Source organism: Trachurus trachurus, assembly GCF_905171665.1.
Source record: "Trachurus trachurus genome assembly, chromosome: 21".
In the NCBI taxonomy this organism is placed as follows: Eukaryota; Metazoa; Chordata; class Actinopteri; order Carangiformes; family Carangidae; genus Trachurus; species Trachurus trachurus.
The window spans coordinates 32,817,911-32,831,574 of record NC_139899.1 but is presented as its reverse complement, the minus strand read 5'-3'; the positions used below and the strand labels follow the sequence as shown (position 1 = coordinate 32,831,574).

General features: G+C 44.6%; 1 protein-coding gene across 1 annotated transcript in view; it reads right to left on the bottom strand.

Moving 5' to 3' along the window:
• Positions 1 to 13,664, bottom strand: part of LOC311004127 (uncharacterized protein) — a gene marked incomplete at its 3' end in the record, with an annotated part of 309,814 nt that overhangs the window by 122,901 nt on the left and 173,249 nt on the right. The window contains 9 exon segments of the mRNA XM_083996075.1: positions 1,033 to 1,531; positions 2,937 to 2,983; positions 4,636 to 4,809; positions 4,898 to 5,071; positions 5,185 to 6,340; positions 6,343 to 6,969; positions 7,138 to 7,363; positions 7,524 to 7,602; positions 9,201 to 9,314. Coding sequence (XP_083852201.1) covers positions 1,033 to 1,531; positions 2,937 to 2,983; positions 4,636 to 4,809; positions 4,898 to 5,071; positions 5,185 to 6,340; positions 6,343 to 6,969; positions 7,138 to 7,363; positions 7,524 to 7,602; positions 9,201 to 9,314 — 3,096 coding nt within the window.

The following is a 13,664-nucleotide window of genomic DNA, read 5'->3' as shown; positions in this document are numbered from 1 at the left end:
CTGTGGAGAGACTTCCTGAGCTCAGGGACCATTCAGTTCATTCAGACAGTGGAACAGGTTGATGCTTTTCTCTGCAGAGGGAATCTCTTCAATCTTCTTCTTGATGTACAGGACTGTTTTCTGATTGGACTGTGAGTCACTTCCTGTCTGTGTCATCAGACCTCGTAGGAGATTTTGATTGGTCGTCAGTGAAAGACCCAGGAGGAAGCGGAGGAACAAGTCCAGGTGTCCATTTGGACTCTGTAAGGCCTCGTCCACAGCACTCTGGTAGAAAGATGCTGATTTGTCTCCAAACACTTGAGACCACCAGGAGGTTGTTTGTTGTTGTGACATCAGGTTGAGTCCAGAGTTGAGGAAGGTCAGATGGACATGAAGAGCAGCCAGAAACTCCTGAACACTCAGATGGACGAAGCAGAACACCTTGTCCTGGTACAGGCCTCTCTCCTCTTTAAAGATCTGTGTGAACACTCCTGAGTACACTGAGGCTGCTCTGATATCGATGCCACACTCTGTCAGGTCTGATTCATAGAAGATCAGGTTTCCTTTCTGCAGCTGCTCAAAAGCCAGTTTTCCCAGAGACTCAATCATCTTCCTGCTCTCTGGACTCCAGTGTTGATCTGTCTCAGCTCCTCCATCATACTTGACCTTGTTCAGTTTTAGATGAACCACCAGGAAGTGGATGTACATCTCAGTCAGGGTCTTGGGCAGCTCTCCTCCCTCTCTGGTCTCCAACAGCTCCTCCAGAACTGTAGCAGTGATCCAGCAGAAGACTGGGATGTGGCACATGATGTGGAGGCTTCGTGATCTCTTGATGTGGGAGATGATCCCTCTGGCCTGCTCCTCATCTGTGAACCTCTTCCTGAAGTACTTCTCCTTCTGTGGGTCAGTGAACCCTCTGACCTCTGTCACCATGTCAACACACTGAGGAGGGATCTGATTGGCTGCTGCAGGTCGTGTGGTTATCCAGAGGCGAGCAGAGGGAAGCAGGTACCCCCTGATGAGGTTGGTCAGCCAGGATCATAGAGTGTAAACCCAGGATAGAGAGGTTGAGTGAAGGTGGTGTTGAAGGTGTAGAGGTGGATCAGTGAGTCAGAGGAGACTCTGTAGAAGGACAGAGAGCCAGCAGGACAGTCCACATACACTGCTACTCTGTTAGAGACAGAGGAGGAGGAGGAGGAGGAGGAGGAGGTGATATCTGTCTCTCTGTTATTGTGACAGACACTGTAACCAGCATCATAGCAGTACAGACTCCAGGACTGATCGTTCTGTCCAAACACACAGTCATAACTGTTTCCTTTCCTTCTGATTCCTCTGTAACTCACTGATATATAAACCTTTCCTCTCCTCTCGACCTCCCAGTAGCAGCGACCAGTCAGACCAGTTGAACACAGCAGCTGAGGCAACGGGTCAAATCTGTCTGGATGATCAGGATATGACTGATGCTCCTTCACACGTGTTGCCTTCCTGTTGTTGTCAGACAGTTTGATCCTTGTGTTCACTGTGTTTGTGTCGATTGTGAGTGGACAGGAATCTGATGGAGAGAACAAGACACAGCTGCAGTTATTGATCATTGATCAGTTATTGACAGTTTGATGAAGACTCATGACGTCAGTGATGTGACAGTGTGAAGATGGTTGAATGTGCTGCTTTGTTTCCAGTAGGGATGCACATTTTGAAAAAAATTTCTGACCGATAACTGATGCTCGTTAACCGATTATTAACCGTTAACCGATAAGATTACGACGCTCCAATTCTTTTTTTTGCTATTGAAGGGACAGTTCAACATTTTGGCCCATTGCCATAATCCCTATAGTCATAGCAGTAGGTTCATTACCTTTGTCAGTGCAAGCTATTTTTTAGAACGGCGGAGCAGAGCCGTGAGCTGCTCAGAGCTACGCTACGGAGGCTCATTATGGGATTTCTTGGTTTCCCTCATCAAACTCATCAAATACACAATCCAACAACTCCACAACGCTCTGGTGGACAAGTTGTGAGCTGCACATTCACCACGCTATGAGATAATAACACAACGTTACCACACAGAGTTGTTTTAGATGGAAATTCATGCAAAACCACTGATGCGCGTTGCCTTCAGGGACAGTTTTTCATCATCAGTCTCTGTATTTCCCTCTAAAACAACTCTGTGTGGTAACGTTGTGTTATTATCTCATAGCGTGGTGAATGTGCAGCTCACAACTTGTCCACCAGAGCGTTGTGGAGTTGTTGGATTGTGTATTTGATGAGTTTGATGAGGGAAACCAAGAAATCCCATAATGAGCCTCCATAGCGTAGCTCTGAGCAGCTCACGGCTCTGCTCCGCCGTTCTAAAAATAGCTTGCACCGACAATTAAAGGTAACGAACCTACTGCTATGACTATAGGGATTATGGCAATGGGCCAATTTGCCAAAATGTTGAACTGTCCCTTTAAATACACACGTGCGCTGTGACAGCTGATCAGTGCCTCATCCACTCTGCTCTGTCTCAGCTGATCTCTCATATGGAGGTTAGATCGTCCAGTGTAGAACTGTTTTAGTTACAAAGTGCAGCCAAACACCAGACTGAAGGAGCAGCAGAGCTCCTCTGTGGAGCTGCAGGAGAGCTGCATCAGCCTCCTCTTTTATTTAGCTTTTTTCAGCGCTGTTGTTACAGATGATTCACATCTATGTCTGTGTAGCTACATTTATGGTCTGACCTTCCTTCACGGGGGCTGCTGCACATACTGTCAGTCCTCCTGTGGAACTTTTTACCGCGAGATATGACTGAAGACACGTGGAAATCTGCACGTGTCGACACGCCCCCATGAGTTGACGACAAGGAGCTAATAAATAAATAACTGATAGTATTAATCGGTCAAAGTTCTTGTTATCGGTTAACGGTTAAACGGTTCAACATGTGCATCCCTCGTTTCCATGAATCAAAGTAAAAACAGACTTACACTTCCTCAGACCTGGTGTCAACCATGGGACTCCAGCAGGCTCCACCCTGAAAGGAGGAGGGGGGTCAGAGCAGCACCTTCTCTGTCAGCATGCACACATGGACATTACATGGCTCTCACACACACACTGTTTTATCACTGTGTTCACATGGAGGCTGGTATGTATGGATGAACACTGAGCACAGAGAAGAAGGAGCTGGAGTCTTTATCTAGTGATGATACAGAGCAGGAGGAGACCAGGAGGAAACACTTCATCATGTCTTTTCTCCATGTGATGTCACTGCAGTGTGAGACACACACTTTCACTCTCTGACTCTCAAGCTGCACAAACACACGTCACAGCAAAGATGGAGACACAACAGGTGGAGCTGACCAGCCCAGATATCCCACAATGCACCAGGAAATAAGAAGAGTGCAGCTGTGAACAGTGGATGCACTGCAAAAACTCAAAATCTTTCCAAGAATATTTGTCTTTTTTCTTGTCAAAATGTCTCATTTTTAGTCAAAACTAATCTCTTAAAATAAGACTCATCACCTAAAATCAACTTGTTTTTAGATAATTTTCACTTTTTTCAAACAAATTTTCACTTGAAATAAGTAGAAAAATCTGCCAGTGAAAGCAAGTTTTTTGTGCTTGTAATAAGAAAGAAAAACTTGCTCCACTGTCAGATTCTTCTACTTAAAGTGGAAAATTTGCTTGAAAAAAATTTAAAAAGTGTCTAAAAACAAGCTACTTTTTAAATGTGATGAGTCTTATTTTAAGTATAATTAGATTTATTTTGACTAGAAATAAGACAAATATTCTTGGTAAGATTTTGAATTTTTGCAGTGCATCCACTTTTCACAGCTGCACTCTTCTTCTTTCCTGGTGCATTGTGGGATATCTGAGCTGGTCAAACACTCTGTTGGTTCAGGAGCAGTTCAACCAGCTGCAGCTGAAATGTTTTCTGATACACTCTGAAATAAAGTCTGATCCAAACATCTGGAGAGACTCAGAGCACAGCTGCCAAAAGCTGCTTTCATCACTGACATCTCTTCTCCTGAATATGACACAGTGAGTCATGATGAGACACTGAAGTCATCATGAGGAGAAACTCCTGATCCCAGTAGTTCATCACTGTGACTGATGAAAGCTGCACAGCTCATGTTTGAAACACTCTGAGATTTTGGCTTCAGTATAAACTGTGTTGGGACGAGTCAGACTGAGACAGAGGATGTCAGTGGAGTGGGCGGAGCTTCACCGTGGCCTACACCACCTCTGGATATGGTCTGAGTGATGGGATCTGATGTAATCAATGCATGGATCACCTGAGACAAATGTTAATACCAGGTGTGACCAGGTGTGAACGGGGCCATAGAAAATGTTCCAGCTCCTCCTCCTCTATCAGACAGTGTGTGTGGCTGCAGCAGCCTCTCCATACAGGGCCGTTGCTAGGAATTCTGGGGCCTTTGAAAGAATACGAAAATGGGCCCCTGACTTTTCCACTTTTTTCTTAGACTACGTATGTATTATCATTTTTTATTTAGCCTACTTTGTATTGATGCGAATGCAGCATTACTATGAGTAGCAGGGTCTTATGCGGAATAATTCAGTCATACAAAGATTAGACTACTGGGGGTTTTTGTGGGCCCTACTGGGCGCTGGGCCCCTACAATTATCATCACCTTTCTCCCCAATACAACGGCCCTGTCTCCATACCTGAGAGAGTTCAGTCTCCAGTCTGGATCCTCCAGTCCAGCAGACAGCAGCTTCACTCCTGAGGCTCCTGGGTGGTTGTAGCTCAGGTACAGCTCTCTCAGATGGGAGGGGTTGGAGCTCAGAGCTGAGGCCAGAGAAGCACAGCCTTCCTCTGTGACCAGACATCCTGACAGACTGAACACACACAACAACACACAGGAAACCACTGTCAACATCTGCTGCTGTGGCCAAGTGGCGTCAGATAAACAGGATGGATCCACACCTGAGAGTCTCCAGTCTACAGTGTGGACTCTCCAGTCCACCAGACAGCAGCTTCACTCCTGAGTCCTGCAGGTTGTTGGTATTCAGGTCCAGGTGTCTCAGACTAGAGGACTGGGAGCTGAGGACTGAGGACAGAGCTTCACAGCTTCTCTCTGAGAGGTTACAGCTGCTCAGTCTAATGAGATGATCATGAGGAATTAAAGAAGAAAGGAGTTTATTATCTGTTCTGTTGAAAGACAGAAGGGTTTTTATCTAATGATGAATAAATCCAACTATCTCTACACTTACAGAGCTTTGTTGGAGGCTTTGACCACTGGCAGCAGCCTCAGAAGAGCCTCCTCTGAAGCAGAGTATTTCTTCAGGTCAAACTCGTCCAGATCTTCTTCTGATGAGAGTAAGATGAAGACCAGAGCCGACCATTGACCAGGAGATAGTTTATCTGTGGAGAGACTTCCTGAGCTCAGGGACTGTTGGATCCTCTCCACTAGAGAACGATCATTCAGTTCATTCAGACAGTGGAACAGGTTGATGCTTTTCTCTGCAGAGGGAGTCTCTTCAACCTTCTTCTTGATGTACAGGACTGTTTCCTGATTGGACTGTGAGTCACTTCCTGTCTGTGTCATCAGACCTCGTAGGAGAGTCTGATTGGTCTCCAGAGAAAGACCCAGGAGGAAGCGGAGGAACAAGTCCAGGTGTCCATTTCGACTCTGTAAGGCCTCGTCCACAGCGCTCTGGTAGAAAGGTGTCAGTTCAGGTTTGTATCTAAAGACTTTAGACCACCTCGAGGTTGTTTGTTGTTGTGACATCAGGTTGAATCCAGAGTTGATGAAGGTCAGATGGACATGAAGAGCAGCCAGAAACTCCTGAACACTCAGATGGACGAAGCAGAACACCTTGTCCTGGTACAGGCCGCTCTCCTCTTTAAAGATCTGTGTGAACACTCCTGAGTACACTGAGGCTGCTCTGATATCGATGCCACACTCTGTCAGGTCTGATTCATAGAAGATCAGGTTTCCTTTCTGCAGCTGCTCAAAAGCCAGTTTTCCCAGAGACTCAATCATCTTCCTGCTCTCTGAACTCCAGTGTGGATCTGTCTCAGCTCCTCCATCATACTTGGCCTTTTTCAGTTTTAGATAAACCACCAGGAAGTGGATGTACATCTCAGTCAGGGTCTTGGGCAGCTCTCCTCTCCTTCTGGTCTTCAACAGCTTCTCCAGAACTGTAGCAGTGATCCAGCAGAAGACTGGGATGTGGCACATGATGTGGAGGCTTCGTGATGTCTTGATGTGGGAGATGATCTCTCTGGCCTGCTCCTCATCTCTGAACCTCTTCCTGAAGTATTCCGCCTTCATTGGGTCAGTGAACCCTCTGACCTCTGTCACCATGTCAACACACTGAGGAGGGATCTGATTGGCCGCTGCAGGTCGTGTGGTTATCCAAAGGCAGAGGGAAGCAGGTTCCCCCTGATGAGGTTGGTCAGCAGCACGTTGACTGAGGTGGACTCTGTCACATCAGTCAGGATCTCAGTGTTGTGGAAGTCCAGAGGAAGTCGACACTCGTCCAGACCGTCAAAGATGAGGACGACCTGGAACTCATCAAACCTGCAGATTCCTGCTTCTTTGGTTTCAGAGAAGAAGTGATGAACAAGTTCCACCAAGCTGAACTTTTTCTCTTTCAGCACATTCAGCTCTCTGAAGGTGAAGGGAAATGTGAAGTGTATGTCCTTATGGGCTTTGCCTTCAGCCCAGTCCAGAGTGAACTTCTGTGTTAAGACTGTTTTCCCAATGCCAGCCACTCCCTTTGTCATCACTCTTCTGATTGGTCGGTCTCTTTCAGGTGGGGCTTTAAAGATGTCTTCTTGTCTGATGGTTGTTTCTGGTCTGCATGGTTTCCTGGACGCTGTTTCAATCTGTCTGACCTCATGTTCCTCATTGACCCCTCCAGTCCCTCCCTCTGTGATGTAGAGCTCTGTGTAGATCTGGTTCAGAAGGGTTGGGTTTCCTGCTTTAGAGATCCCCTCAAACACACACTGGAACTTCTTCTTCAGGGCAGATTTGAGTTTACGTCCACAAACTGGAGCAAAATATTCAGAATGAAAACACAAGAAATTAGATCAATAAGAAAATATAACATTTTAATTCTTCTAAATAACGACTATGTGAACATGTTTCCCTCCATGTGTTGATGTCAGTGAACGTTACATTTGTCCATCATGTTGAATCTTTACAGAAATCCTCTTACTGCTCTGCAGACGCTCAGCCAGCTCCTCCTGCTTCATCCTCCTCAGGAAGTTCACTGTGATCTTCACTAATGCCTCTCTGCTGCTCCTCTGCTCTTCATCCTCACCATCCAACACCTCCTCATTCTCCCTCTGACTCCCTGAGCATTCTGGGTAATCTGGACTCAGAGCCTTGTGGATCTTCTTCAGCTCGTTCTTGACAAAAGTGACCATGTTCTCCTCCAGCAGCTGGAACAGAAACTCTATGAGTGACAGCATCAAACTAAAACCATGGAGCCAAACATCAGATCAATGTCGGACAGACTGACAATCCACTGGTGTCAAAGTGCAGCATGGAGATGATGGTGAACACAACAGATGTAACAGCAGCTGTTGGACATGTCCTCACCATAAATATGGAGTCCAGGTGTGTTTGATGCTGCTGGGCAGACTGACCACTGGGAACCTCTGAGCTCTCCTGGTCCACTCTGTGGAGGAATCAGTGTCAAGTCAACATCAGGACAGAGAGATAATACAAGATGGACTTTATATGTCCCCTGAGGATGTTCACAACAGACAGAGACACATTGCTTTCAGACCTGGTCCAACAACACGTCGTACAAACTGGTTCTTTTCTACAATAGCCTGAGTCTGACTGTCAGTTACAGCTTACATCTGATCAGCTGATCCACGTCCTCCTTTAAAGTTAACGACAATGTCCTTTGATTCATTACTCTTTAAAGACAGACAGCTGGGTTCAGGAGAGTCTGGTCTCTGCCGCTGGATCCTGAAACAACAACACAACTCATGTTGGACAGTTTTAGGTTTTCAAAAGAATTCTCTGCAAAGTTATTTTAAGGGTTACAAATGTGAATGAGTTCCTTTTCCTACATTTTGTAACAATGGGCCTCATTCACCAATATCTCTTTAAGTTCATTCATCTTCTATACAGCTCATCCTCACTAGGGTGGAGGGTGAGCTGGAGCCTTTCTCAGCTGACTTTGGGCAGGAGGCGGGGTTCACCCTGGACAGGTCACCAGTCTATCACAGGGCCAACATATACAGACACACATTCACACCTATGGGCAATTTAGAGTCACCAGTTAACCTGCATGTCTTTGGTCTGTGGGAGGAAGCTGGAGAACCCACACATGCACGGGGAGAACATGCAAACTCTACGTCAGATTCATGAACGTGTTGTTAAATCAAGAATGTCAGAGAATAGTCTACTTGCCATCAATGAGTAACCGGAAATGTTGAGTACCCCAAAGTTTTATGTTAGAAATATATAGTATGAGTCCCCAGTATTCAGAAACTGCCGGATGCTAACTTATATATATTGGGCAATTAGCATAATTGACATAATTAGCATAAATTAGCATAATTGTCTATATGGGCAATATTTCAACAAAATTGACTTGGCTGATCTGGGCAATATTGGAGTGGTTTTAGGGGTTATTGATGATGCTGAATCCATTTCTGACATTTTCAAAATTCAAAATGGATTCAGCATCATCAATAACCCCTAAAACCACTCCAATATTGCCCAGATCAGCCAAGTCAATTTTGTTGAAATATTGCCCATATAGGCAATTATGCTAATTTATGCTAATTATGTCAGTTATGCTAATTTCCCAATATATATAAGTTAGCATCCGGCAGTTTCTGAATACTGGGGACCCATACTATCTATTTCTAACATAAAACTTTGGGGTACTCAACATTTCCGGGTTCACAATGGGGCCCTATGGGCTGGCAAGTAGACTAGAAGGTGAGTTGAGAAGGAAAGTTAAAATGTCCAAACAAAAATCTACAGGGAGCGTCAGACTCCAAACATAGAAAGACCTTTAGTGCTGAAGTGGAGCGACTGCTGCAGGAAGTGAACAAAAAGCAGCTGTTATATTTAGTAGCGTCAGCAGTGGATGTAATATAACAGAAAGAAAGATGCATGGGATGCTGTCAGTCATTCACTGAACGTGTGTCTGAGTTATAACTCAGCTTTTAATGAGAATCATTGAAATGTGACTTCACAGGAAGAACGTTCAACAGAAACTCAAAACCTTTGAAATGTAGTTTTGTCTCTTACATCTGATCAGCTGATCCTCGTCCTCCTTTAAAGTCAACGACAATGTCCTTTGACTGGTTGCTCTTTAAAGACAGACAGCTGGGTTCAGGAGAGTCTGGTCTCTGCTGCTGGATCCTGAAACAACAACACAACTGATAAATGTGCTTGTTGGAGAAAAACTGATGAGAAATATCTTCAGTCTTTTAATAAACACAACAACTGACTTTTAGAGAGAAAAGTCTGTCTGACTGTTTTAAACTCTGACCTTTGACCTGTGGTCTGGCTCTTGGTTTTAGAGGGAGGGGCTCCCTCCTCTCTGTCCTCACACTGATCCATGCTGCTGAGCTCACATCCACATCAGCTCACACACACTTTGTAGCTTCACCTGCAGAGGAAACACACATCATTCATCTGCACAGCAGCTCACATGTCCATCATGTCTCCAGCTGCTCCTCCACTGATTGGCTCTTCTCCTCTGCTTCATATCAGTGTCAGCTGAATGCAGTCACACAGCAGAGAGGAAGAGGAAGCTGCCATCAGCTGCTCTACTTCTACTATCAGTCCACTAGATGGCGTCATGGAGCTGCAGCCCAGCAACATGATCCAGGGACCACTGTTTCCATCCACTGACACACACAAGGACTGAGATCCACTGAGTTGATGTGACACAGTCTCTGTGTGGACAGCGTCCCTGTAGAAAACCACTGGATCAAACAAGCTACACACACAACAACTGGGCCTCCACTTATTTCACCTCACAGCTCCACTATCACAACATTCACTCATTTCACTCACACTGGAAATTCAAAGAGAGAAAAACACTCTCCAGCTGCCACTGCCACTAATTGTCTCTGTCCATCCATTCATCGTCTGCTCCATCAAATGTCACAAAATACAGACAAATGATGCGTTCAAGTTCCTCTCAGTCTGAGGCCACGTCTTCAAATGTCTCATTTTGTCACAGCAACAATCAAAGAGACAAAAATATTCAGTTTACAGTCAAATCAAACAGAGAAAATAAGGAAATCTAAAGTTTTTGAGGCTGAAAATTTAAAATTTCTGCTTGAAAAATGTTGATTGAACAACTGTTGCAGCTCTAAAACATTCTCCACAACAATATTAATGATTTGTGTCCAATAATCAATAACCCAGAGTGTTTGCTGTGTGTAACCACAGACATGAATGATGAGGACACAGAGACAGTGTCCAGCTGCTCCTCTTCTAATAGATTCTAATGAGTCAGTGAGCTGATGTAACCTACAGAGTCACAGGACAAACATGCTGTGGTTTCATCTTTAATCGTGTGTTTCTGAGCTCATCAGGAGTTTTTAATCTACAACCTGCAGCTGCAAAGTGACCAGCAGCTTCACCTGTCAGGTACATGAGCTGCAGTACAAGCAGGAAGTAGCACAACAAGGAAATACTCAGGGAGAGTACAAGTACCTCACAACTGTACTGTACTCAGTTACTGTGAAGAACCTGATGCTGAACATTGATCAACACTGGAAAATCAATCATCAATAAAGAAACTGTCAGTATTGATCAGTGATATAGGCAGTAACAGCTTCTGCTCTTATTCCAGCGCTTCTACCCACAACATCCACACAACATGGAGTAATTATAATAACATTATAACATTATAATAACACAACAACAACACAACGACAAGTTGAAGGGCAGAGAACTCAGGTAACGACAGGTGTTAACGAGGAAAACATTCAGACTGTTCACCTTACCTTCACACGGGGAAATAAACTGCCACACAACCGCTGGGTCAAAGGTCAACTTTAACACTTTGAACTGTGACTCACCTGTTCATCATGATGTTATCTTATCTGGATTAATTAACCTGCTTCGCTGGACTTTGCTCCAAGAAATAAAATCCAAAGTGAACAAAGAACATTTATCACACACAACATTAACATAAAGGTGAACTGAACCAGATACTATGACAATTATCTGTCACTGACATGAAACACTCAGTGGAGAACTTTGAATGAATCAGGTGATAATTATTATTATAAACAGTTGTTGGTAGTCTAACAGCTATAATAGTGTTGTGATGTCACTTATGGTCCAGCAGGGGGTTTAATACAAGTAGATACATCAGGAGGAAACCACTGAAGTGAAATAGAGAGCCTCAGCGGAAGCAGTAAGTAACGTTGCCATGGGAACTCAATTCGCAAAAAACCTCCATGTAAGTGAACGGGAGTCAAAGTTTTATTTCATGGTCCGATTGAATTGTGCCATGAGAAAAAAATACAACCTCTACCTGTTTAAAACATCACGTTTCATGAAGAGAAATCAGCAGTTTGTTGTAAAACTATTGTAAAATAAAACTCCTTAGAATCCGTAACCAGAAAGACTCCAGGGGCCTCATTTATCAAAGAGGGTGTAAAACTGCTACTAAATATTTGCGTACGGCGAAAAGACGAAAATGGCGTACACCCTAAATATTTACACCTTTTTCAGATCAATCAAACTGTGCATACGCACAACTCTCCGCAATAAATCACACAGGACTCAAGAATGGTGCACAAGTGAACACACCTCTTACTCCGCCCCCGGAACGCCTATATACAACTATATATGGTCAGCACGTGCATATTTAATTAGCCATGTGCGCTCTGTGGCGCAGCAACTTTTGTGACAACAAAGTGACAACGGAGACAACGGGCGGAGGACGGGGGAAAGAAGCGGAACTTCTCCGCTTCTCCGAAAGCAGATACACGGGCAATAACTCAGTCAGAAAAATGATCTTGCATTTTAATAAGCTAGGGGAGAGTGGGGTAAAGTGAGACACTTTTTACATTTGCTCCCCTCTAAGCGAGCTAAAATGATTTATCAGTAAAATTTACACATTTCCCATTAATTCAGGATGTTGCCTAGCAATGGAAATTATCAGAATGTATTTAGGATGAAGGACAGTGAAAATATGATTGTTCAAAAAAAGTGGTCTCGTGTCTCACTTTACCCCAGCTCAGGGGTAAACTGAGACAAACTAGAAAAATCAATGGGCTAAACTGATCCACTTACTTTTTCCACTCTGAAACTACCATAACAACACATGTTGTAACAGTTAGAGTCCTGACAGCTAGCTTGACAACCACACTCCCCAGAACTAATGTCGGGCTAGTAACAGAATCACGGGGATTGGTCAATTAAGCACTTTTGTTTTCTCAACGCAAAGTGACTCAAGAACAAAATCAAATACAACACAAAATGTTTTAATTAACATTCAAATGACAGATAGAACCTGTTAGATAGTCTGGAGGTCAGATTGTAGGACCCGACAATCGTGACCATTTTGATCAAAAGTCCTCTTGTGTGTGGAGGGAGCCGACAAAGTGGAATGTGACTAAAATTGAGTTAATTAACCAATAAATAAACAAGCTGACTGAGAGCACCTAGCATAACAAAGCAGTGTGGCTACAGATCATTGATCACGCAAGATTTCTGGCTTGGGGGACGAGATTCTAGTGTAAATCTTTGTGTATGGTGTGCTCACAGTGTCTCACTCTTGGATATATTATAATACATCCATGGTCTCACTTTACCCCGCAGCATTTGTCTCACTTTACCCCAACACCCCCATTTTAGAAAAAACGACCTCTCTTAGAAATTCAGGCTAATTTTCAGCCAGCATCATCACATGGTTTTATGTGTTGGTAGTTCATCATCATGTATCATATAAGTTTTTCTACCTGAATCAATTTGCTTTGGCACAACAGTTGATTAAGTTGACACCAAGAAAATTTACTTTTACATGCAAAAATCATATTTTTGTGAAAAAAACATGTTTTCCACAGCATCATGAGTTCCTCTCCTACATAGCCATGGGGAAATGGAAGGGGCTTGAAAACATAATGGTCAGATGACCATAAATATGTTCCGTTTTCTAGATATAGGGGGTGTCTCACATTACCCGGTGTCTCACATTGCCCCACTCTCCCCTACAATAAAAACAAAAACCTCCCACATCTCAACAAAAGGGAGCAGAAAGAAGAAGAATCTTATGTAATCTGCCCGTTTATCCCAGAAAATCTTTTTTTTTTTTCCATCCATTGTCCGCCGCTTATCCGAGTCCGGGTCGCGGGGGCAGCAGTCGGAGCAGGGATCCCCAGACTTCCCTCTCCCCGGACACTTCCTCCAGCTCTTCCGGGGGGACCCCAAGGCGTTCCCAGGCCAGCCGAGTGACGTAGTCACTCCAGCGTGTCCTGGGTCTTCCTCGGGGCCTCCTCCCGTCGGGACATGCCCGGAACACCTCACGAGGGAGGCGTCCAGGGGGCATCCTATACAGGTGCCCGAGCCACCTCAACTGGCTCCTCTCGATGTGGAGGAGCAGCGGCTCTACTCCGAGCTCCTCCCGGGTGACAGAGCTCCTCACCCTATCTCTAAGAGAGCGCCCCGCCACCCTGCGGAGGAAACTCATTTCGGCCGCTTGTATCCGGGATCCCGTTCTTTCGGTCATGACCCAGAGTTCAT